Source organism: Oncorhynchus kisutch, linkage group LG22 (genome assembly GCF_002021735.2).
Source record: "Oncorhynchus kisutch isolate 150728-3 linkage group LG22, Okis_V2, whole genome shotgun sequence".
Lineage (NCBI taxonomy): Eukaryota > Metazoa > Chordata > Actinopteri > Salmoniformes > Salmonidae > Oncorhynchus > Oncorhynchus kisutch.
The window spans coordinates 25,282,459-25,308,962 of NC_034195.2; the positions used below are offsets into that span (position 1 = coordinate 25,282,459).

Below are 26,504 nucleotides of genomic sequence, written 5' to 3' on the forward strand. Positions count from 1 at the left end.
CCAATAGTTTTTGGTTCTCAGTCCCTAGTTTCACACCTCAGTCCACATAATTCCGCGCTCTCCCTTTTTGATAGAAGTATGTGTACAATAGCACCAATCCATGCTATTATTGCAATACAGTCACACACTGTACTACCACACAAACACAACCTTTACAAGAAACAGACTTAGACTGCCATTACTGACTGTTACCTGTGGCAAAGACGTGTTATACCCCTTGTTCACAGACATTTGCATTATTAATGATTAGTTTTGAAAGGATCATCAGGGGCATTGTGTTTGTGATTCACAGAGGTGACTGTGGCTGCCTTCAAGAACATTGACCCCTCTCTGGACTCTACCACACTGGACTGGAACCTAACTATGGCATTTCTAGATACCCCAGGAGGAGCTAGAGCAGCAGACAACAAAAAATGGACACAGAGCTGGCCCTGCAGCACCTCCTGGTAGCGGATGTAACCAGGGCTGGGCCTGCACCACAACAGGACTCATGCACTTTTAGAAAGTGTCAGCTGTCAGGCATCTTACTGTATTTTTTTCCTTTGCTCTCGTTGCAAAGTAATTGTTTCTACTGAAATTATCTGTAAATAAAATGTTTCCCATAATCAGTGTCAATAGTGTAGAGTTTATTTAACCACATCAGCATTCCAAAGTTAAGCTATCACATACGTCTCAGGTGATGTTCGCCAGTCTATTAAATTGATCACTGGTGCAGTATACCATTATAGAACTGTGCTATCTTGTGGATGTCCCCATGTAAAAACCCTGTGTAATGTTGATCCATGCCCTTTCTACCCAGTCATGTAATTTACACAGCAAATGTAAATTCACCTTCATCAAAATGGGAAGAATAAGAGGTACCATATTTTTGTCTGAAGAGGAAAATGTGTGTGTTTGTGGAAAATCTAAAACCTACCATCTGTATAGATTGAAGAACTCCATTTCCCTTTCCCCAAAGCATTAGGACAGATTATTGTCCTGAGCATGCGCCATAAACTGGTGGAATCGCCATAACTGAGAGCCGGGGCACGGGTTTTGGGTCCGCGGTAAGTTGTTTGTTTGTATAAAGCATTCCATGATATATTGAATGAAAAAAAAAGTGTATTCTGGCAACAACAGTATCGTATTATGTTTTAGACTGAATTAGTTGATATACCTTTTTTGACAGGCGCTGGCTCGCCAAAAGTGCTAACTAAGACACGCCTATGTTCTATCTGGGCCCGGTCCAAAAAAAAGGCTTCAAAATGTATTTTTAGCAGCCGAAACCACGTGCCATTCAATTTGTAAATCAAGCTTCACTCTGTTTTGATTTTTTTAGAGCCGTGATTATATTTTATTAGATAAGCAATACAGGACTGCTAGCTAGCCAGACAACCAACGTTGGATCTTTGCTATTAGCCTTGCCTATGCTAGCTATCTATGAACCTAGCCTATTAAACTCGCCGCTCAACTCAATCGTTGACCAGTGTGGGCGAACTCGCGCTCCAATGTCACACACAGTAAAGTTGAAATCAAAACGACCCATTTCAGCGGCCAAAGAATACCCCGCAACTACACACCACTGTTCCGTGTAACTGCGGGCTGTTTGGGTGCTACCCCGCAACTACACACCACTGTTCCGTGTAACTGCGGGCTGTTTGGGTGCTACCCCGCAACTACACACCACTGTTCGGTGTAACTGCGGCTGTTTGGGTGCTGGAATGGGTCGTGTTGTGACGTCGGAGCGCCAGTCTGCCCGTAGTCGTCGCTGCTCAACTCTATCGTAAATCGTTGCGTTTAGCAGATGAGCTATAAACCGTGAGTTAGCCAGTTTGGTTGGCGAGTTCAGCCAAAAGATCCCGACAAAATGGTTCATGATGACATTCTAACTTAACTAACGTATTGAGCGGACTGTGTGAAGTAGTTTGTTGTCCATTTAGAAGTCAGCTTACGATCACAGGGAAAGTTAGTTTACTAGTAACGTTAGCTAGCTGGTATAACTTGGTAGCTAACTAAAATAAAAAACTTTAGCTAATGTCAAACGATGGATATAACATTTTTGTAATTATAGTGCGAGAAGTATGACTATAATGGAGGACTATTTACTAGGTTCATGTGAATAACTTTGGTATGTATGCAAGCCTCGTATAAAGTTATCGTGCGTGAGGGAGACGCATGACGCGCTGTGTCATTGATGTCGCACTTATCAAAACAAGACCAACTAATGTTAACTAGTATGGTCAGGATAGGTATGAACACTGGAAAAATACCCAAAGAATAATACACTATCTACAGTGCTATTTTTATTTAGGAGCGCATGTACAGTTTTTTTTTTTGTGCTGTGAATGTATTGTTGAAGCACTGAATTCCAAAAGATATTTCCTACGTACTCTTTGCCTAACCTGCATATGTCTGTAGGGTAGGGCAGATCATGGATAATTGTGCGTGCTCTCTTAATAATATGTATTTGCAATTTGACTACAACTAAGCCTAAAAATAGATTGTATTTGAAAATAACAATCATTTCATACCTGGGGGGATACTTGGGAATATACTTCCAAAATGAAACAAATGTTGTGCTGAATTCCTGGTGATTTTAGTCTCTTTATTTAAAAAATGTTTTACCAAAAAATACAATAAATACCCCTAAAAATCAAGTGTTGCCAACCCCTGCTCTACCTGGTCTTTCTTGACCAGATTTATTGAGTTTGGTTTATACCATTGGATTGTCTATACTTATAAGATTGTCTCTTCCACTAGTGCTTGTTGCCAGGTGATTCAGAATGGGGGAAAAGCCAATTTGGGAACAGATAGGATCCAGCTTTGTGCAACATTACTACCAGCTCTTTGACACTGACAGGACCCAGCTTGGAGCAATATATGTGAGTCTCAAAATGTGAATCTGTACCAATTTAATATTTATCATAGTTACTCTGTCCTGTTGTCAGCCCCTTGTATTTATGGACCGTTCACGTGCTGTTGGGAGTTATCGGAAGTTTGGAGTTAGGAATGGGAAGTTTCACTTGAATGACTCTCCCAAGTGGGCATTACAAATGGGAAACTGAGAAAATGTTGTTACCCAAGATGCAACTTTTCACCAATATCTTTTCACCTTTCAACCAAATGATGACAACATATGTTTTTGACCGTTACAAAATTATCAATGTGGATAATGTTGCTAGTTTGACCATATTGTCAATGTTAACCAAGCTAGCTAACTATATTATTAGCAACATTAGCTATCTTATCAAGCTAGCTAAAATATTGTTGGTTGAAGACTTGGTCCGAATTTAACAGTTCTAGAACACAATCATGTCAGACTTACGACTTCCCAGTTCCTACGAGCACATGAATGCCCCATTATTCCACCTTCAACCATCTATCCACCTCCTCTGCATCTGTAATAACTAATTCAGTAATGAATTTAAACAATTAATTTAATATTTGTTAATGTAAGGTTGTTATTCAAATAGAAAAGTACTGTATCGCCATTCCTGTGAGCAAATGCTCCCTGATAATTCTATCCAAAACGCTAACCAAAGTGAAGATTGTTCAATCAATTACATGTACCGTAGTCTTTCCTTATTTCAATGTAACTGTTCAAACCTTTACTTGGTTTATGTCTTTCAGAGACTGATGCTAGATCAAACAAGTTTTGACAAGCATTCATCTGAGGAACTTTTTGGGCCAAAGAAACAGGGTCTGAAGCATCAAGTTAGACTGTGGAGGACATGCAAATATGCATACTACTTGGACACTTCCAAGCTAAAGCATAATATATTTCAATAAGATGTGTAATACACAGCATATAGTAACATATTTTAAGCTGCTCAAATAATTGTAATGTCCATTTATGAATTGTGAGAACAAGCAAGCTGTTGATTGTACCCTTTTCTTTACATTCTGCTGATTCAGTGTATTGTTTGTGTGCCCCCTATTGGTAGCAGGGTGATTCTCATGAAACTGGCACATACACACCTCTTTCTCTATTATTCTTCTTGGATCACTAAGAATCGGATCTGTAGGTATCCATTTCATAATTATTGTTTTGTATTTGATTGGATATTATGCATTTTACCCAGGGGTGAAAGTATATTTTATTTCTTCCCGGTATGGGACTTCAGTACCACAATTTTAATCAATCTAGTTAACTTTAGCAACATACACTACCGTTCAAAAGTTTGGGGTCACTTAGAAATGTCCTTGTTTTGAAAGAAAAGCAAAAAAAAAAAAGTCCATTAAAACGACATCAAATTGATCAGAAATACAGCGTAGACGTAATGTTGTAAATTACTATTGTAGCTGGAAACATCATATTTTATGGAATATCTACATAAGCGTACAGAGGCCCATTATCAGCAACCATCACTCCTGTGTTCCAATGGCACGTTGTGTTAGCTAATCCAAGTTTATAATTTTAAAAGGCTAATTGATAATTAGAAAACCCTTTTGCAATTATGTTAGCACAGCTGAAAACTGTTCTGATTTAAAGAAGCAATAAAACTGGCCTTCTTTAGACTAGTTGAGTATCTGGAGCATCAGCATTTGTGGGTTCGATTACAGGCTCAAAATGGCCAGAAACAAAGACCTTTCTTCGGAAACTCGTCAGTCTATTCTTGTTCTGAGAAATGAAGGCTATTCCATGCGAGAAATTGCCAAGAAACTGAAGAGCTGTTTACAGCTACAATAGTCATTTACAACATTAGCAATGTCTACACTGTATTTCAGATCAATTTGATGTTATTTTAATGGACACATTTTTTTACTTTTCTTTCAAAACCAAGGACATTTCGAAGTGTCCCCAAACTTATGAACGGTAGTGTACATATAGAATTCCTATGAATTCAATAGGATCTCTGTTAGCCTGGTCGTAAAGATTTGTCATTTAACTTTTAAATGTATTACCTTTTTATTGTGGCATAAACAACCAGTCATGATGTTTTCATCTGATTTGTCAAACAATCACTTCAAAGGGCTCCTTTACAAGGCTACCTGTGCACCTTCATCCACTCGTAAACATATATCCAGCCTCCAAACAGTGGTGAATGGAAAGAGACCTCTGTTACACAAAACACCAAGAATTGTAATGACATTTGGCGATTGTCATTAGGCTAGAATTGATGTGTCCACTGCTGTCCGTGCTCGCCTCTTAGTCGGACACTTGTCTCTGCCTTGGCATAATTTCAGTGTTCTCGTCAAACCACATTGCATTTTGGAACGTAGGCTATACCACCTGTTTTCATTCACAAATGTTTCCTGCCTCTGACATGCGCTAATGATAAATAGTGGTGTAAATAGTCCCCCAAAAAATTACATTTAATTTTTTTAATTTATTGTAATAGGCTTATGTTTTACTGGTTCACCTCTGATTTTACCACAAATTCCACAATTACAAATGCAAAATATAGGTTCCAAAAAGTCTTAAACAAATACATTTATATATTTTTTTACATTGTTCTCCTAATGAAAAGGCCAGTGTTAAACTTGAAATATGTAATATGTATGTAATTATTTTGTGATTTCTCATTACTGCAACACAACCTTTTCTGAATATTGTTTTTTGTCATAATTGCTTGTGCATACATGTTCTTTTTATGTACAGATATTTGAATAAAGAACAAAGGGCACACTATCAGATTAAGGCAAAATTACTGAAATGTTTAAAAAATATATATATTTCCTTAATATTGGTGCATAATAAGTTTTCAGAGATGAGAATGCATGTTTCGGTAATGAGTGTTGCATAGTTTGCCATTGAAAAACTACTGAGCTCTATTAGATATTCATTAACACAATACATCATCAAACGGTGTCATTTGTTAAGCCCAAATGACTTGCATAATACTAAAATCACTGATCTTAATGCAATTGACAAAAATAACCCTTTATTTTCTAAGATAGTTAGAAAATTGGGGCGGCGGGTAGCCTAGTGGTTAGAGCGTTGGACAAGGAACCAGAAGGTTGTAAGATCGAATCCCCGAGCTGACAAGGTACAAATCTGTCCTTCTGCCCCTGAACAAGGCAGTTAACCTAGGCCATCATTGGAAATTATAACTGACTTGCCTAGTTAATTAAAATAAAATTTCTAAATTGAATGTCATCCCATGGACAAATGGAATAACATGATATGCCTGTAAAGCAGGGGGAAAAGTAAGGTGGTACGGCATCCCGGCAAAATAAATAGTGAGGGTACGCCGTACCGGTAAAACATGAGCCTATTACAATATTTAAAACAAAATATCAAGAAAAATAGGCTGCATGTCATAGGCATGAAACGTTTGTGAATGGATATAATGCCAAGGCAGAGATGAGTGGCCTACACAGAGACATACATAGACAGCAGTTGACACGTAAATTCTGGCCTAATGACAATCGCTAATGTCATGACACTTTTTGGTGTTTTGTGTATCCATTCACCACTGTTTGGATGCTGGAAATATGTCAAATCTAAATCAAATGTTATTTGTCACAGCCACATGGTTAGCAGATGTTAATGCAAGTGTAGCGAAATGCTTGTGCTTCTAGTTCCGACAGTGCAGTAATATCTAACAAGTAATCTAACAATTCCCCAACAACTACCTAATACACACAAATCTAAAGGGGTGAATGACAATATGTAAGTATATGGATGAGCGATGGCCGAGAGGCATAGGCAAGGTGCAATAGATGGTATAAAATACAGTATATACATGTGATATGAGTAATGTAAGATATGTAAACATTATTGAAGTGGCATTGTTTAAAGTGACTAGTGATCCAGTTATTAAAGTGGCCAGTGATTGGGTCTCAATGTAGGCAGCAGCCTCTCTGATTTAGTGATAGATGTTTAGCCATCTGATGGCCTTGAGATAGAATCTGGTTTTCAGTCTCTCGGTCCCAGCTTTGATGCACCTGTACTAGAGGTCGACCGATTAATCGGAATGGCCGATTAATTAGGGCCGATTTCAAGTTTTCATAACAATCGGAAATCTGTATTTTTGGACACCGATTTGGCCGATTGAAATCAAAAATAAATGTTTAAAAAAATGTTTTACACCTTTATTTAATCTTTATTTAACTTGATTATCTTTTTGGCCTTCTTGTGACAGCGGGTGCTGTTGGTGTCATGGAGGGCAGGTAGTTTGCCCCCGGTGATGCGTTGTGTAGACCGCATCACCCTCTGGAGAGCCCTGCGGTTGTGGGCAGAGAAGTTGCTATACCAGGCTGTGATTCAGCTCGACAGGATGCTTTTGATTGTGCATCTGTAAAAGTTTCAGGGTTTTGGGTGACAAGCAAAATTTCTTCAGCCTCCTGAGGTTGAAGAAGCGCTGTTGTGCCTTCTTCCCCACACTGTCTGTGTGGATGGACCATTTTCAGTTTGTTTGTGATGTGTACGCCGAGGATCTTAACTTTCCACCTTCTCCACTGCTGTCCCTTCGATGTGGATAGGGGGGAGTGGAGTGCTCCCTCTGCTGTTTCCTGAAGTCCACAATAATCTCCTTTGTTTTGTTGATGTTGAGTGTGAGGTTATTTTCCTGACACCACACTCCGAGTTTCGTCATTGTTGGTAATCATGCCCACTACTGTTGTGTCGTCTGCAAACTTGATGATTGAGTTGGAGGTGTGTGTGGCCACGCAGTCATGGTTGAACAGGGAGTACAGGAGGGGGAAGAGCACGCACCCTTGTGGGGCCCCAGTGTTGAGGGTCAGCGAAGTGGAGATGTTGCTTCCTACCCTCACCACCTGGGGGCGGCCTGTCAAAGTCCAGGACCCAATTGCACAGGGCGGGATTGAGACCCAGGGCCTCCAGTTTAAGGATGAGCTTGGATGGTACTATGGTGTTGGATGCTGAGCTGTAGTCAATGAACAGCATTCTTACATAGGTATTCCTTTTGTCCAGGTGGGATAGGGCAGTGTGATGGCGATTGAGTCTTCTGTGGACCTGTTGGGGCGGTATGTTACCTGAAGTGGGTTTAGGGTGTCAGGTAAGGTGAAATGATCCTTGACTAGTCTCTCAAAGCACTTCATGATGACAAGTGAGTGCTACAGGGCTGTAGTCATTTAGTTCAGTTACTTTTTCTTTCTTGGGTACAGGAACAATGGTAGCCATCTTGAAGCATGTGGGGACAACAGATTGGGATAGGGAGCTATTGAATATGTCCGTGAACACACTAGCCAGCTGGTCTGCACATGCTCTGAAGACGTGGCAAGGGATGCCTTCTGGGCCAGCAGCCTTGCAAGGGTTAACAAGTTTAAATGTTTTACTCACCTCAGGCACGGAGAGGGGGTGCTCATACCTTGTTACCGGGCCGCGACGGTGGCACTGTATTATCCTCAAAGCTGGCAAAGAAGGTGTTTAGTTTGTCTGGAAGCGTGACGTCAGTGTCCGTAACGTGGCTGGTTTTCTTTTTGTAGTCTGTAATTTCCTGTAGACCATGCCACATACGTCTCGTGTCTGAGCTATTGAATTGCGATTCCACCTTATCCCTGTTCTGTCATTTTGCTTGTTTGATTGCCTTGCGAGGGAATAACTACACTGTTAATATTCAGTCATGTTCCCAGACTTCTTTCTATGGTTAAATGTGAGTGGGTGAATGTTCGCAGGTAGCCAAGTAAAAGAGCCCTTTGAAGTGATTGTATGGCAATCAGATGAAAACATCATGACTGGTTGTGTTTATGCCACAATAAAAGGTCATTCATTTAAAAAGTTAAATTACTAATCTTTACAACTAGGCCCACAGAGATCCTATTGTATAGATAGGGATTCCTATATTTAATGCTATGATTAAAAAAATATGCATGCAGGCGTGTTGCACCTAAAGCAGGTCCATACCGGGAAGAAATTAATTTTACTTTAACCCCTGCTATAAAATATTGAAATATGTGGGATATGGAGCAAGTGTTAAAACATGTAGACATGGCAAAACCTGGGGATATCCTCCATTAAGTGGAGGGGTTGGTCTTCGCTGAAGCACAAACAGATTTAAGTAGATTAAATGTTTTTTATACACCCATATTTCTTGACAACCTTAGTCAAATAATAGATGTTTTACAAAAAAATCTATACAATAGCTTTAAGCTGTCGTCCTAGTAAATAATAAAAGTTACCAGCACAGCGCACCCATACATTAGAAATAGCTTATTATCATTACCGAAATTAATGTTCTCATTACCGAAACAGGCCAAAAAATGATATGGTAATGAGATGTGTTTGGTAATGAGAGGCCCTTAGTTCAATTTGCAAGTAATAGGAGACCGCCGTTGTGAGTCCGCAAACAATAGACCACATCTTCAAAGCCCTTTCATGCCTCCATGTTGTTAAGGTAATGGTTCTTAAGTTTTTCCCAATTTTACGTTTTTAGTCATTTTGGTAATGTGAAGGTCAAGTGTATTAAAGGGGGTGTTTGAGAATAAAATCCTCGTTCCCGCATATAAGTGAAGAAATTAAATTAACTCGTCTGACTACTCTAGATGATGCATCATGGGTGAATACAACTTTATTAAATCAAATTTGAGTTTTTGTAAAAACTCTTACAGTAATGAGAAAGATGTCCACAGACTGTTTTTACGGAATGCATATAAAAGATTAATGTGAACTTCACATGGTATAACATTTTTATTATTTATGGACAAACTACAGCATAATGTTTTATTCACATATGTTAAATGGTATAAAATGACCCGAGGATATAATCCAGAAGCATTTCGGTAATGAGAATTTGGGGTGAAAATTAACTAAAGTCAGACAAATGTGATATGTATTTTAAATAATACACTCTGCCACTAACTAGGTATCTTAGTCTTCAGAATGATAGTTGACTGTTGCAGATACATTATGGTGTTCGAAGTCAATTTATTGCTGCCATGGTTAACTGGTTTCATGACAATCACTCACAATTTACATTTTTAGATGGAAGGAGAACTGCACAAGCTGACTCATTTACATTATAATGAAAATGTATTACTGGAAGGCTTCTGGTTGCTATCTTATTTGGCCTCAAACAATTTGATTTTCATCAAAGAACAAGATAAGAGCAGCAGAGCCCGTTCTTCTATGCTTCCACATGGCACTTGCCTAAATTATTACATACTCCTTCACACCCTTGAGTATGCGTAGAAGTTAGTCATGCTTTTAAAATATTTGGCAGTCGGGACACTTCACATCCTTCCACCCTATATATAATGTGCCTTCTGCTGATGAATTCAATCCTCTGCTTTTCCTTTTAACAGATTGATGCATCATGCCTTACGTGGGAAGGACAGCAATTCCAGGGAAAGGCAGCAATTGTTGAGAAACTTTCTGTGAGTGACATTTTAAAATATTTGTCCTGAGGATGACAGAATGGAATACCTCAGTAAAATGTCAGGAGTATACTGATTGAACAGGATATCCAGTAGACATCCTGGTGGAATGTGCTTGACTCTGATACATCTGTCATGTTTCTTATTTCTTATTTTCAGACTCTCCCCTTCTTAAAAATTGCTCACAGTATAACAGCACAAGACCACCAGCCCACCCCTGACAGCTGCATAATGAGTATGGTAGTAGGACAACTAAAAGTAAGTATTTCTCATATCACTGTAAAAATCAATATTGCCAGTTTCTTAAACCGACAGCTGAGTAGTTTGCATGCTAGACATCCCCACCTGCTTTAAATGAAGAGTATCGGTTCTGTCTGTTTGATCAAACTTCATTGTTAAAAGCACAGCTAGGTACATCTGTTTTCAGCTTTACCACAGTTTTAAGCCATTTGTTCACCGAGTTAATAAATAGCTATGCTGTTATTTATCTGCCTAAGCAAATAGAAGAGGCCATGGACCAGGCATTCTTGTGTTAAACACAAACACCCTTATTTTTTACGAGGTTGATAAGTACTTTAAAAGTCAGGGTTATTGTATATTATTGTATGTGTCTGTCTCTCAGGCAAGATGATGACCAGCTTTTAGAATACCTTTTTTCTGAACAATTTCAGCAATGCCTGGGTTTGCACCAATGAGTTCTTCAGGCTTGCCCAGCACAACCCTTGATCTGTCTGTGGTCTAATGCCCCATCTTCTCCCTACTTACTGTCAGTAAGGATCTGTGTTCTGACTGACCATGGTTCAGTTGGGCTTTTACTAATCTCATGCCAAAGAGGGATTTATTCATACTGGAGTTTGATTACTGTGTGTTCAGGGAGTTTAAAAAATAGATTTACTCACCAGATAATGTTTTTACACTCTGGTTAAAGTGGGGGGCAAATGACCAAAAACTGGGACAACCATGTGGTTTGTTTATGATCTAGGTTCAGATTCAACAGTGAAGGCTGGCTTGTTTGACTGTTTTTTAAAATTATTATTATTATTTTTCACCTTTTATTTGACGAGGTAGGCTACTTGAGAACAAGTTCTCATTTGCAACTGTGACCTGGCCAAGATAAAGCACAGCATTGTGACACAGATAACAACACAGTTACAATGAACAACATGGAGTAAACAATAAACAAGCCAATAACACAATAAATAAGTCAATGACACAGTAGAAAAAAGAAAGTCTATATACAGTGTGTGCAGAAGGCATGAGGAGGTAGGCAATAAATAGGCCATAGGAGCGAATAGTTACAATTTAGCAGATTAACACTGGAGTGATAAATGAGCAGATGATTATGTGCAAGTAGAGATACTGTGTGCAAAAGAGCAGAAAAGTAAATAAAATAAAAACAGTATGGGGATGAGGTAGATAGATTGGGTGGACTATTTACAGATGGACTATGTACAGCTGCGGCGATCGGTTAGCTGCTCAGATAGTTGATGTTTAAAGTTGGTGAGGGAAATTAAAGTCTCCAACTTCAGCGATTTTTGCAATTCGTTCCAGTCACTGGCAGCAGAGAACTGGAAGGAAAGGCAGCCAAATTAGGTGTTTGCTTTGGGGATGATCAGTGAGATATACCTGCTGGAACGTGTGCTACGGGTGGGTGTTGTTATCGTGAACTGAGATGGCATTGAAGCTCGTTTGGAGGTTAGTTAGCACAGTGTCCAAGGAAGGGGCGGAAGTATACAGAATGGTGTCGTCTGCGGAGGGGTGGATCAGGGAATCTCCCGCAGCAAGAGTGACATCATTGGTATATACAGAGAAAATAGTCGGCCTGAGAATTGAACCCTGTGGCACCCCCATAGAAACTGCCAGAGGTCCGGACAACATGCCCTCCGATTTGACACACCGAACTCTGTCTGCAAAGTAGTTGGTGAACCTGGCATGGCAGTCATTAGAAAAATCGAGGCTACTGAGTCTGCCGATAAGAATATGGTGATTGACAGAGTCGAAAGCCTTGGCCAGGTCGATGAAGATGGCTGCACAGTACTGTCTTTTATCAATGGCGGTTATGATATCATTTAGTACCTTGAGCGTGGCTGATGTGCACCCATGACCGGCTCGAAAACCAGATTGCACAGCGGAGAAGGTACGGTGGGATTCGAGATGGTCAGTGATCTGTTTGTTGACTTGGCTTTCGAAGACCTTAGGCAGGGCAGGATGGATATAGGTCTGTAACAGTTTGGGTCCGGGGTGTCTCCCCCTTTGAAGAGGGGGATGACCGCGGCAGCTTTCCAATCCTTGGGGATTTCAGACGATATGAGAGGTTGAACAGGCTGGTAATAGGGGTTGCGACAATGGCGGCGGATAGTTTCGGAAATAGAGGGTCCAGATTGTCAAGCCCAGCTGATTTGTTTGGGTCCAGGTTTTGCAGCTCTTTCAAAACATCTGCTATCTGGATATGGGTAAAGGAGAAGCTGTGGAGTCTTGGGCGAGTAGCTGCGGGGGGGACGGAGCTTCTGGCCGAGGTTGGAGTAGCCAGGAGGAAGGCATGGCCAGCTGTTGAGAAATGCTTGTTGAAGTTTTCGATTATCATGGATTTATCGGTGGTGACCGTGTTACTTAGCCTCAGTGCAGTGGGCATCTGGGAGGTGCTCTTGTTCTCCATGGACTTTACATTGTCCCAAACTTTTTGGAGTTAGAACTACAGCATGCGAATTTCTGCTTGAAAAAGCTAGCCTTTGCTTTCCTGACTAACTGCGTGTATTGGTTCCTGACTTCCCTGAACAGTTGCATATCGTGGGGACTATTCGATGCTATTGCAGTCCGCCACAGGATGTTTTTGTGCTGGTCAAGGGCAGTCAGGTCTGGAGTGAACCAAGGGCTATATCTGTTCTTGGTTCTGCATTTTTTGAACGGGGATACGTAGTCATTCTGTATTGACCAATTATCGCAACTCGTCTCAGCCGCAATAATGGCATTATATGCTAGCTCTGATCTTCACTGTGGACCTTCAACTTGCAAGCTGCTGATTGTTAGAAGCTTTTTAGAACACCAACATGTCATTTGAAGGAGCCAATGCCATCATGATCACTGAGCAGTAAACCTTACAGAGTTATGTATGCCTTGTCTCCACTGACACCTAAAGGGATTACTTACTTTTTGTCGGCTCTATCTCCATTAGTGCTTGTTCACACCTGCTTGTGCTCTGTTTGACTGGAATAGCCTCATCAGGAATTGGGGTTTGTCACAAGCAGTGTGATTGTATAAGTTAGGCTGAGGCTAACTGCAAGACTGACTGTAACCGCCCCGTTCCTCCCACATCCCTTCCCCCTGGAAGCCTCTTCCCCAGAGAAGAAATGTCTATCTCATTCTGCACATGTTTCTTTAGCTCTACTTTAAAAACACATTGTTGTGCTCACCCTCCCTTCACATTTCTCACTGTAAATTGTGAATGATAATATTTCTAATTTTACTGGTGAAACATCCATGCCAACCATTTTACCTCTAATTTCATGGTAATATGCATTTACTCTGAATAAATATATAAATGCAACAATTTCAACAATTTTACTGCGTTACCATTCATGTAAGGAAATCAGTGAATTGAAATAAATTCATTAGGCCCTAATCTATGGATTTCACATAACTGGGGATACAGATATGCATCTTTTGGTCCCATATATAACTTAAGGTTATGGATCAGAAAACCAGTCCGTTTCTGGTGTGACTACTTTTTGCCCCATGCTGCGTGATGCATAGAGTTGATCAGGCTGTTGATTGTGGCCTGTGGAATATTGTCCCACTCCTCTTCAATGGCTGTGTGAAGTTGCTGGATATTGTTGGGAACTGGAACATGCTGTCATACACGTCAATCCAGAGCATCCCAAACATGCTCAATGGGTAACATGTCTGGTGAGTATGCAGGCCATGGAAGAACTGGGACATTTTCAGCTTGCAGGAATTCTGTACAGATCCTTGTGACATGGAGTCGTGCATTATCATGCTGAAATATGAGGTGATGCGTGTAAGTGGCCATTGAAGGTAAGCAATTGCCCACTGAAGTCGGTTACGGCGCTGAACTGCAGTCAGCTCAAGACCCTGGTGAGGATGACGAGCATGCAGATAAGCTTCCCTGCGAGTGTTTCTGACAGTATGTGCAAAAAATTATTCGGTTTTGCAAACCCACAGTTTCATCAGCTGTCCGGGTGGCTGGTTTCAGATGATCCCGCAGGTGAAGAAGCCAGATGTGGAGGTCGTGGGCTGGCGTGGTTACACATGGTCTGTGGTTGTTGGACTTATGGTAGAGAAATGAACATTCAATTCTCTGGCAACAATGTCTGGTGGACATTGCTGCATGTCAGCATGCCATTTGCACACTCCTTCAAAACAAATTTGTGCACAAACTTTGAGCGAGAGAAGCTTTTTGTACATGGAACATTTCTGGGATCTTTCTTTGAGCTCATGAAACATGGGACCAACAGTTTTTACATGTTGCGTTTCTATTTTTGTTCAGTATAGATCTTCTTTAATTATGTACAGTGTTTTAAATGATGTACAATTATAATTTTTTTGCAGATTGTGTTAACAAATCAATGCACATATTTTGCCTATGGCGCGTGGTGTTGTGTTTTGGCCGCATGAGAGAAAAATACAACCATTCGCACAATCATCCAGAAATCCATAACAAATTAGGTGGTGTTTTTTGTCTCACAGTAACGTTATACAATGCTATTCTGTTCTGTTATGTAGAATACTATCATTATGTGCTCTTGCTAACATTTATTCAGGTTTGATCTAACATGATTAAACAAGCACCATTCTCCATCATAACTGAAATTCGCCAGAGTATCCTGTTCTCTGGGCAGCCGAACGAGTACAGACTGTGCGTAAAGTAGAGAATCCCACACATGTGTAGAAGCTTCGGTTGTTTAGCTAATCGGGAAGAGGCATCCAGAGAATTTAGCAACGCGGCCACTCCGGATAAGTTAATTGATAGTAGAGTATCAGGAATGTGTTTGTTGTGTGCAAGCAGTTTGTGTTTCATGGACCCAGCCAAAATCAACCCTTGTCAGAGATGCACCCAACTGTGGATTGGATACACAGCCATAGAACTGTGACTTGACTAAGCTCTGTCTTTGTGTTACAGGCCGATGAGGACCCCGTCATGGGATTTCATCAGAGTTTCATCCTGAAAAACATTAATGATGCTTGGGTATGCACCAATGACATGTTCCGGCTTGCGCTGCACAATTTCGGCTAAGGACACCAGAGGTGTGCAGGAAGGATATGAGGGAAGGCTGACGACACCTAAATGCCCAACCTTCCCTCTGTATCTTCCATACCTGTTAGAGAAATTACACCGGATTCCAGATGTCAATCACAGAGACCTACAGGCACATAGGCTACATGCCTCCAACTGAATTGAGATGTGTTCCTTTGCTGAGAGCTCGCAGAACCATCAGTCTCGTTCCCTACGCCAGTGTTTCCTAACCCCAGTACTTGAGTACCCCCAACATTACATATTTTTGTTGTTGCCCCAGACAAGCACACCTGATTCTACTTGTCAACTAATCATCATGCCCATGATAAGTTGAATTCGTTTTTTTTGTCTGGGCCTACAACTAAAATGTGTGCTGTTGGGGGTATGTGAGGACCGGAGTTGGGAAACACTGCCCTACGCTGACCTGCATGATGCTGGGGAGCTTGAATATCTGAAGATGCCAGAAAAGGAAAAAAATACCAACCTACCTGCACCATTTTCTCTTCCATTTTAGTTTTATGTTTGGACTCAACATTTCTTAGATCCTGTTGTTTTCTCTTACTCCCCTTTGTGTTGTGGCTTGCCTTGGTGTATACAACTACATTTAGCTTATTTTGTTAAGTTTATATTAACATTCATTGTCATATCAGGTTGCTACAGCGATCCAAAGAATCATAGAAAATATGGTCAATAAGACACCCTCCCCTCAGACCAGCAAGTTTTCCATTTCCTGCTCACTGCTCTCTGTGACAATGAATACTAAAGCCACGATACACAATAAAAGTTGACTTTTTCTTAATGATTTCAGCTCATTGTTCCTCTGCCTTTCTCTCCTTACACCTACCTCCTCACTCTTATTTTAATTGTCTTGGCATTTTATGGACAACAATTTAGGTTCTAGTCAGTAGTTCTATAGCACAGTGTTTTATATGATCTGCTCTATCGCTGATTTTCTCAAGCAAGATGCAGACAAAATGCAACAAAAAAATACATATTTAACCTGTCTCCAACCCTTCATCCACAAGAGAATTTAACAAGTGACATCAATAAGGAATCATGGCTTTTACCTGGTCAGTCTGTCATGGAAAGTGCAGGTGTTCCTAATGTTTTGTATCATCAGTGTATATGGACATAAGGTTCCCATTTATTTCTTTTTTTCCTAAACTGTCTTTTTTTTTAGACAATACCGCATAAATAGCAAATAATGAATTGAAGGATGCTCTTGACAATTGGGAGCACTTTGTGCCATCAGAGTACTTTTGGAGAAGTTTTGCAAGAGGGAACAGGCATACATCAAATTATGTCTTTTTATTTTGGTATTTTTTACAGCAATAATGGTTGTATACTCTGCCCTCCATATGTATTTGGACAGTGAAGCCTATATACAGTGGGGCAAAAAAGTATTTAGTCAGCCACCAATTGTGCAAGTTTTGCCACTTAAAAAGATGAGAGAGGCCTGTAATTTTCATCATAGGTACACTACAACTATGACAGACAAAATGAGAAAAAAAAATCCAGAAAATCACATTGTAGGATTTTTAATGAATTTATTTGCAAATTATGGTGGAAAATAAGTATTTGGTCACCTACAAACAAGCAAGATTTCTGGCTCTCACAGACCTGTAACTTCTTTAAGAGGCTCCTCTGTCCTCCACTAATTACCTGTATTAATGGTACCTGTTTAAAGTTGTTATCAGTATAAAAGACACCTGTCCACAGCCTCAAAACAGTCACACTCCAAACTCCACTATGGCCAAGACCAAAGAGCTGTCAAAGGACACCAGAAACAAATTTGTAGACCTGCACCAGGTCTACATAGGTAAGCAGCTTGGTTTGAAGAAATCAACTGTGGGAGCAATTATTAGGAAATGGAAGACATACAAGACCACTGATAATCTCCCGCGATCTGGGGTTCCACGCAAGATCTCACCCCGTGGGGTCAAAATGATCACAAGAACGATGCGCAAAAATCCCAGAACCACACGGGGACCTAGTGAATGACCTGCAGAGAGCTGGGACCAAAGTAACAAAGCCTACCATCAGTAACACACTACGCCGCCAGGGACTCAAATCCTGCAGTGCCAGATGTGTCCCCCTGCTTAAGCCAGTACATGTCCAGGCCCGTCTGAAATTTGTTAGAGAGCATTTGGATGATCCAGAAGAAGATTGGGAGAATGTCATATGGTCAGATGAAACCAAAATACAACTTTTTGGTCAAAACTCAACTCTTCGTGTTTGGAGGACAAAGAATGCTGAGTTGCATCCAAAGAACACCATACCTACTGTGAAGCATGGGGGTGGAAACATCATGCTTTGGGGCTGTTTTTCTGCAAAGGGACCAGGACGACTGATCCGTGTAAAGGAAAGAATGAATGGGGCCATGTATCGTGAGATTTTGAGTGAAAACCTCCTTCCATCAGCAAGGGCATTGAAGATGAAACGTGGCTGGGTCTTTCACCATGACAATGATCCCAAACACACCGCCCGGGCAACGAAGGAGTGGCTTCATAAGAAGTATTTCAAGGTCCTGGAGTGGCCTAGCCAGTCTCCAGATCTCAACCCCATAGAAAATCTTTGGAGGGAGTTGAAAGTCTGTGTTGCCCAGCAACAGCCCCAAAACATCACTGCTCTAGAGGAGATCTGCATGGAGGAATGGGCCAAAATACCAGCAACAGTGTGTGAAAACCTTGTGAAGACTTACAGAAAACGTTTGACCTCTGTCATTGCCAACAAAGGGTATATAACAAAGTATTGAGATATACTTTTGTTATTGACCAAATACTTATTTTCCACCATAATTTGCAAAAAAATTTATGAAAAATCCTACAAAGTGATTTTCTGGATTTTTTTTCTCATTTTGTCTGTCATAGTTGAAGTGTACCTATGATGAAAATTACAAGCCTCATCTTTTTAAGTGGGAGAACTTTTTTGCCCCACTGTATATCTATATATAGATTTGTCTTTATTTTTACTATTTTCTACATTGTAGAACTATGAAATAACATATGGAATCATGTAGTAATCAAAAAAGTGTTAAACAAATCGAATGTTTTATTTGAGATTCTTCAAAGTAGCCACCTTTTGCCTTGACAGCTTTGCACACTCTTGGCATTCTCTCAACCAGCTTCATGGGGAATGCCTTTCCAACAGTCTTGAAGGAGTTCCCACATGTGCTGAGCACTTGTTGGCTGCTTTTCCTTCACTCTGTTGTTCAACTCATCCCAAACCATCTCAATTGGGTTGAGGTCAGGTGGTTGTGGAGGCCAGGTCATCTGATGCAGCACCATCACTCTCTTTCTTGATCAAATAGCTCTTACACAGCCTGGAGGTGTGTTTTGGGTCATTATCCTGTAGAAAAACAAATGATAGCGACTATCATTTGTTTTTCTACAGGATAATGACCCAAAACACTAAGCGCAAACCAGATGGGATGGTGTACTGCTGCAGAATTCTGTGGTAGCCATGCTAGTTAAGTGTGCCTTGAATTCTAAATAAATCAGTGTCACCAGCAAAGCACCATCACACCACCACCTCCGTGCTTCATGGTGGGAACCACACATGCGGATATAATCCGTTCACCTACTCTGCGTCTCACAAAGACATGATGGTTGCAACCAAAAATCTCAAATTTGGATTCATCAGACCAAAGAACAGATTTCCACCGATCTAATGTCCATTGCTCGTGTTTGTTGGCCCAAGCAAGTCTCTTCATCTTATTGGTGTAGTGGTTTGTAGTTGTTTCTTTGCAGCAATTCAACCATAAAGGCCAGATTCACGCAGTCTCCTCTGATCAGTTTGTGTTGAAATGTGTCTGGTACTTGAACTCTGTGAAGCATTTATTGGGCTGCAATCTGAGGTGCAGTTAACTCTAATGAGCTTATCCTCTGCAGCAGAGGTAACTCTGGGTCTTCCAGAGTTACGAATCAAAAGTTTGGACATCTACTCATTACATGGTTTTTCTTTATTTGTACTATTTTCTGCATTATATAATAATAGTGAGGTCATCAAAACTATGAAATATCACATATGGAATCATGTAGTAACTAAAATAGTGTTAAACAAATCTTCAAATTAGCAAACCTTTGCCTTGATGACAACTTTGCACACACTTGGCATTCTCTCAACCAGATTGATGAGGTAGTCACCTGGAATGCAATTCAATTAACATGTGTGCCTTGTTAATTTTGTGTAATTTCTTTACTTCTTAATGCGTTTGAGCCAATCAATCATGTTGTGACAAGGTAGGGGTGGTATACAGAAGACAGCCCTATTTGGTAAATGACCAAGTCCAATTTATGGGAAGAACAGCTCAAATAAGGAAAGAGAAACAACAGACCATCATTGCTTTTAGACAACAGATGACATGGCCTCCCCAGTCCCTCAACCTCAACCCAATTGAGACGGTTTGGGATGAGTTGGACCGCAAAGTTAAGGATAAACAGCCCCACACCATCACACGTCCTCCATGCTTCACGGTGGGAATCACACATGTGAAGATCATCCTTTCACCTACGCTGTGTCTCTGTATCTCAGAATATGTGGGAACACCTTCAAGACTGTTTAAAAAGCATTCCAGGTGAAGCTGGTTGAGAGAATGCAAAGATTGTGAAAAGCTGTCATCAATGCGAAGTGTGGCTACTTTGAAGAATCTAAAATGTAAAATATATTTAGATTTGTTTACTACATGATTCCATGTGTTAGTTTGGACAGTTTTGACATCTTCACTATTATTCTACAATGTAGAAAATTGTAAAAAATAAAGTAAAAACCCTTGAATGAGTTTGACTGGTCCTGTTTGTGTATATATAAACTCAGAAAAAAAAGAAACATCCCTTTTTCAGGACCTGTCTTTCAAAGATAATTAATAAAAATCTAAAATAATTTCACAGATCTTCATTGTAATGGGTTTGAACACTGTTTCCCATGCTTGTTCAATGAACTATAAACAATTCATGTACATGCACCCGTGGAATGGTCATTGAGACACTAACAGCTTACAGACGGTAGGCAATTACAGTTATGAAAACTTAGAACACTAAAGAGACCTGTCTACTGACTCTGAAAAACACCAAAAGAAAGATGCCCAGGGTCTCTGCTCATCTGCATGAACGTGCCTAGGCAAGCTGCAAGGAGGCATGAGGGTTGCAGATACAGCCGGGGCAATAAATTGCAATGTCCGTACTGTGAGATGCCTAAGACTGCTACAGGGAGACAGGACGGACAGCTGGCCGGTACATCTGAACCTCACACCTGCGGGACAGGTACAGGATGGCAACAACAACTGCCCGAGTTACACCAGGAACCCACAATCCCTCCATCAGTGCTCAGACTGTCCATAATAGACTGAGAGAGGCTGGACTGAGGGCTTGTAGGCCTGTTGTAAGGCAGGTCCTCACCAGACATTACCGGCAACAACGTTGCCTATGGGCACAAACCCAGGATTGGCAAAAGTGCTCTTCACTGACGAGTCAAGGTTTTGTCTCACCAGGGGTGATGGTTCGATTTGGAGGTGGAGGTTCCGTCATAGTCTGGGGCGGTGTGTCACAGCATCATCGGACTGAGCTTGTTGTCATTGCAGGCAATCAACGCTGTGCGATGCATAACTAATGTTTTTCCTCTACCAGCCTGTCTGTTGGGGTTACTGGTTAAAACATTTTCCTGGTGTCACTGGTTCAATAAAGAAGATTAAAGGCATCTGTCTCTTAAGTTCTGCTGTCATTCACAGACTTACAAGATATACTGTACTATTCCGGTGTCAGACAGAAATAAAAGACGAATAAAAAGTATGACCTTGTGTTTATTGGCAACCTTTATTGGCCTTCAGCAAGGCTTCAGAAAGGGAGCAGAATATTTGAGATGGACACGTTATTTGTTTTCTTAGTTGGTCTGACCAATTGGAATCTATGCTTCAAGACTGTTTTGATCACACGGTTTGGGATATGTTCTTGGCTGGCTCTGAGAATAACATTGGCGTATATGCTGACTGTTACTGAGTTCATCATTAAGGGCATAGAGGGTGTTGTTCCCACTGCGACAATTAGAACTTATCTAAACCAAAAAACGTGGATAGTTGGTATCATTCGCACAAAACGGAAAGCGAGAACCACTGCATTTCACTGTGGCAAGGTGAATGGGAACATGTACGAGTACAAACAATTCAACAATGCCCTCCGTAAGGCAATCAAACAGGCAAAACGTCAGTACAGAGACAAAGTGGAGTCACAATTCAACGGCTCAGACATGAGTATGTAGCAGGGACAACAGACAATCGCGGATTATAATGGGAAACCCAGCCATGTCACGGACACCGATGCCAGCTGGCTGGAGTGTTTACAAACATATTCAATCTCTCCCTATCCCAGTGTTGTCCCCACTTGCTTCAAGATGTCCACCGTTGTTCCTGTATCCACGAAAGTAAAGGTAGCTAAATGACTACTCACTTCTGTCATGAAGTGCTTTGAAAGGCTTGTTAAGGATCATATCATTGTACCTTACCAACCTCCCCACGCATGTCTCCAACTCAATCATCAAGTTTGTAGACGACAACAGTGGTAGGCCTGATAACCAACAATAACGAGACAACCTACAGCGAGGAGGTGAGGGCCCTGGTGGAGTGATGCCAGGAAAATAACCTTAATTTCAACTAAACAAAGGATTGTGAACTTCAGGAGACAGCAGAGGGAGCACGCCCCCATCCACATCGACAGGGCCGCAGTGGAAAGGGTGAAAGTTCCTCGGCATGTACATCACTGAGGACCTGAAAATGGCCTGTCTACACAAATTGTGTGGTGAAGAAGGCGCAACAGCGCCTCTTTAACCTCAGGAGGCTGAAGAAATGCAGCCTAGTACCTCAGACCCTCACAAACTTCTACAGATTCACCATTGAGAGCATCCTGTCGGGCTGTATCATAACCTGGTATAGCAACTGCACCATCCCGCAAACACAGGGCTCTCCAGAGGGTGGTGCGGTAAGCCCAACGCATCACCGGGGGTACACCACCTGCCCTCCAGGACATCTACAGCACCCAGCATCATAAGAAGGCCAGTAGGATCATCAAGGACCTCAGCCACCCGAACCAGGGCCTGTTCACCCTGCTACCATCTAGAAGGCGGAGACAGTACAGGTGCATCAAAGCTGGTTCTAAGAGACTGAAAAACAGCCTACATCTACAGGCTATCAGACTCTACCCAGCCTCCACCCAGTACCGTGCCCTGAACTTTTGTCACTAGACGCCTACCACCCGATACTCAACCCTACACCTTAGAGACTGTTGCCCTATGCACATAGTCATTGAACACTGGCCAATTGAATAATGTTTAGATACTGTTTTACCCACTTCATATGTATATACTGTATTGTAATCAAGACTCATCCTATATAACACTGCTGTACAAACATTTTCTATTCATATACTGTCCATAATGTCTATACACACCATCGTATACAGTGCGTGAGAAAAGTATTCTTACCCCTTGACTTATTATTACAGCCTTATTCTACAATTGATTAAATGTTTTTTTCCCCTCATCAATCTACACACAATACCCAATAATGGCATAAACAGGTTTTGAGAATTTTTGGCAAAATTGTTACAAATAAAAAACATATATTGCGTAAGTTTGCATAAGTATTCAGACCCTTGTTGAAGCACCTTTGGCAGCGATTACAGCCTCAGGTCTTCTTGTGTATGACGATACAAGCTTGGCACACCTTTATTTGGGGAGTTTCTCCCATTCTTCTCTGCAGATCATCTCAAGCTCTGTCAGATTGGATAGGGAACGTCGCTGCACAACCATTTTCAGGTCTCTTCAGAGATGTTCAATCAGGTTCAAGTCCGGACTCTGGCTGGGCCACTCAAGGACATTGAAACTTGTTCCGAAGCCACTCCTGCATTGTCTTGGCTGTGTGCTTAGGGACATATCCTGTTGGAAGGTGAACCTTCACCACAGTCGGAGGCCCTGAGCCCTCGGGAGAAGGTTTTCATCTATCCCTCGATCCTGACTAGTCTCCCAGTCACTGCTGCTGAAAAACATATCCACAGCTATGTGGTGCACCATGCTTCACCGTAGGGATGGTGCCAGGTTTCATTCAGAAGTGATGATTGGCATTCAGGCTAAAACGTTGCAGTGATGGGAGTTGTAATCCCAGTGATGGGATTGCAGTGATTAACAAGACTAACTACCAATTGGATATCACAAAACTGGGGAGAAAAATGCCACTGTGTTCTTGGGGACCTTCCCCAGATCTGTGCCTTGACACAATCCTGTCTCGGAGCTCTACGGACAATTCCTTTGACCTCATGGCTTGGTTTTTGCTGTGACATGCACTGTCAACTGTGGGACCGTATTTTGACAGGTCTGTTCCTTTCCAAATCATGTCCAATCAATTGAATTTACCACAAGTGGACTCCAATCAAGTAGAAACATCTTAGGGATGATCAATGGAAACAGGTTGCACCTGATCTCAATTTCAAGTCTCATAACAAAGGGTCTGAATACTTATGTAATAAGGTATTTTTATTTGTTATAAATTTGCAAACATTTTGAAAAACCTGTCTTGGTTTTGTCGTTATGGGTTATTGTGTGTAGATAGATTAAATAAACTATTTCTTCATCAATTTTAGAATAAGGCTGTAACGTAACAAAATGTGGAAAAGGGGAAGGGGTCTGAATACTTTCCGAATGCATTGGAGTCCAGTTGTGGTAAATTGTATACAGTACCAGTCAAAAGTCTGGACACACCTACTCATTCAAGGGTTTTTCTTTCTTTCTTTTTTTAAACTATTTTCTACATTGTAGAATAATAATGAAGACATCAAAACTATAAAAATATATATTTTTTTATTTATTTCACCTTTATTTAACCAGGTAGGCCAGTTGAGAACAAGTTCTCATCTACAACTGCGACCTGGACAAGATAAAGCAAAGCAGTGCGACAAAAACAACAACACAGAGTTACACATAAAAAAAACGTACAATCAATAACACAATAGAAAAAAAATAGAAAAATCAATGTATGGTGTGTGCAAATGTAGAAGAATAGGGAGGTAACAATAAATAGGCCATAGTAATTACAATAATTACAATTTAGCAATAACACTGGAGTGATAGATGTGCAGATGATGATGTGCAAGTAGAGATACTGGGGTGCAAAAGAGCAAGAGGGTAAGTAATAATATGGGGATGAGGTAGTTGGGTGTGCTATTTACAGATTGGCTGTGTACAGATACAGTGATCAGTAAGCTTCTCTAACAGCTGATGCTTAAAGTTAGAGAGGGAGATATAAGAATCCAGCTTCAGTGATTTTTGCAATTCGTTCCAGTCATTGGCAGCAGAGAATTGGAAGTAAAGGCAGCCAAAGTAAGTGTTGGCTTTGGGGATGACCAGTGAAATATACCTGCTGGAGAGCGTGCTACGGTTGGGTGCTGCTATGGTGACCAGTGAGCTAAGATAAGGCGGGGCTGTACCTAGCAGAGACTTGTAGATGACCTGGAGCCAGTGGGTTTGGCGACAAATATGTTGTGAGGGCCAGCCAACGAGAGCATACAAGTCGCAGTGGTGGATAGTATATGGGGCTTTGGTGACAAAACGGATGGCACTGTGATAGACTACATCCAGTTTGCTGAGTAGAGTGTTGTAGGCTATTTTGTAAATGACATCGAAGTCAAGGACACCGAAGTCAAGGATCGGTAGGATAGTCAGTTTTACGAGGGTATGTTTGGCAGCATGAGTGAAAGAGGCTTTGTTGAGAAATAGGAAGCCGATTCTAGATTTAATTTTGGATTGGAGATGCTTAATGTGAGTCTGGAAGGAGAGTTTACAGTCTAACCAGACACCTAGGTATTTGTTGTTGTCCACATATTCTAGGTCAGAACCGTCCAGAGTAGTGATGCTAGTCGGGCGGGAGGGTGCGTACAGAAATCGGTTGAAGAGCATGCAATTAGTTTTACTAGCATTTAAAAGCAGTTGGAGGCCACGGAAAGAGTGTTGTATGGCGTTGAAGCTCGTTTGGAGGTTTGTTAGCACAGTGTCCAAAGAAGGGCCAGATGTATACAGAATGGTGTCTTCTGCGTAGAGGTGGATCAGAGAATCACCAGCAGCAAGAGCGACATCATTGATAGAAAGAAAAGAGAAAAGAGTCGGCCTGAAAATTGAACCCTGTGGCACCCCCAGAGAGACTGCCAGAGGTCCGGACAACAAGCCCTCCGATTTGACACACTGAACTCTGTCAGTGTGTCAAGTAGTTGGTGAACCAGGCGAGGCAGTCATTTGAGAAGCCAAGGCTATTGAGTCTGCCGATAAGAATACGGTGATTGACAGAGTCAAAAGCCTTGGCCAGGTCGATGAAGATGGCTGCACAGTACTGATGGCGGTTATGATATTGTTTTGGTCCTTGAGCGTGGCTGAGGTGCACCCATGACCAGCTCGGAAACCAGATTACATAGTGGAGAAGGTACGGTGGGATTCGAAATTGTCAGTGAGGTTTGTTAATTTGGCTTTCGAAGATTTTAGAAAGGCAGGGAAGGATGGATATAGGTCTATAACTGTTTGGGTCTAGGGTGTCTCCCCCTTTGAGAAGGGGGGGAGCCAGCAGCGTTCCAATCCTTGGTGATCTCAGACGATACGAAAGAGAGGTTGAATAGGCTAGGAATAGGGGTTGGAACAATTTCGACTGATCATTTTAGAGAGGGTCCAGATTGTCTAGCCCAGCTGATTTATAGGGATCCATAGTTTGCAGCTCTTTCAGAACATCAGCTGTCTGGATTTGGGTAAAGGAGAAGCAGGTGGGGCTTGGGCAAGTTGCTGCAGAGTGGGCTGAGATGTTGGCTGGGGTAGGGGTAGCCAGGTGGAAAGCATGGTCAGCCCTAGAAAAATGCTTATTGAAATGATCGATTATCTGGGATTTATCGGTGTTGACAGTGTTTCCTACCTTCAGTGCAGTGGGAAGCTGAGAGGAGGTACTCTTATTCCCCATGGATTTTACAGTGTCCCA

At 41.4% G+C, this 26,504-nt stretch overlaps 1 protein-coding gene across 4 annotated transcripts; it reads left to right on the top strand.

Annotated features, from left to right (window-relative positions):
* Positions 1-929: 929 nt before the first annotated feature.
* Positions 930-16,318, top strand: LOC109867184 (nuclear transport factor 2-like). Of its 4 annotated transcripts, none has more exons than XR_004204872.1 (6): positions 978-1,046; positions 2,740-2,861; positions 3,610-4,000; positions 10,189-10,260; positions 10,420-10,518; positions 15,398-16,318. XR_004204872.1 is itself a non-coding variant. In XM_020456177.2 (5 exons), the coding sequence occupies exons 2-5, from the start codon at positions 2,763-2,765 to the stop codon at positions 15,509-15,511; spliced, it is 384 nt and encodes a 127-aa protein (XP_020311766.1). In that variant the 5' UTR covers positions 930-1,046; positions 2,740-2,762; the 3' UTR covers positions 15,512-16,318. The 4 variants fall into 4 exon arrangements, 2 of the variants coding, with proteins under 2 accessions (XP_020311766.1, XP_020311767.1); XR_004204873.1 differs by lacking the exon at positions 978-1,046 and adding an exon at positions 1,636-1,797; XM_020456177.2 differs by lacking the exon at positions 3,610-4,000 and having other exon boundaries at positions 930-1,046.
* Positions 16,319-26,504: the final 10,186 nt, after the last annotated feature.

What these genes read in the sequence shown, in the direction of transcription:
- LOC109867184 (XM_020456177.2), top strand. Translation starts at nt 2,763, where the DNA reads ATGGGGGAAAAGCCAATTTGGGAACAGATAGGATCCAGCTTTGTGCAA. An exon ending in CCCAGCTTGGAGCAATATAT is followed by an intron (nt 2,862 to 10,188) that starts GTGAGTCTCAAA and finishes TCCTTTTAACAG; the next exon opens with ATTGATGCATCATGCCTTAC. An exon ending in TGGTAGTAGGACAACTAAAA is followed by an intron (nt 10,519 to 15,397) that starts GTAAGTATTTCT and finishes TTTGTGTTACAG; the next exon opens with GCCGATGAGGACCCCGTCAT.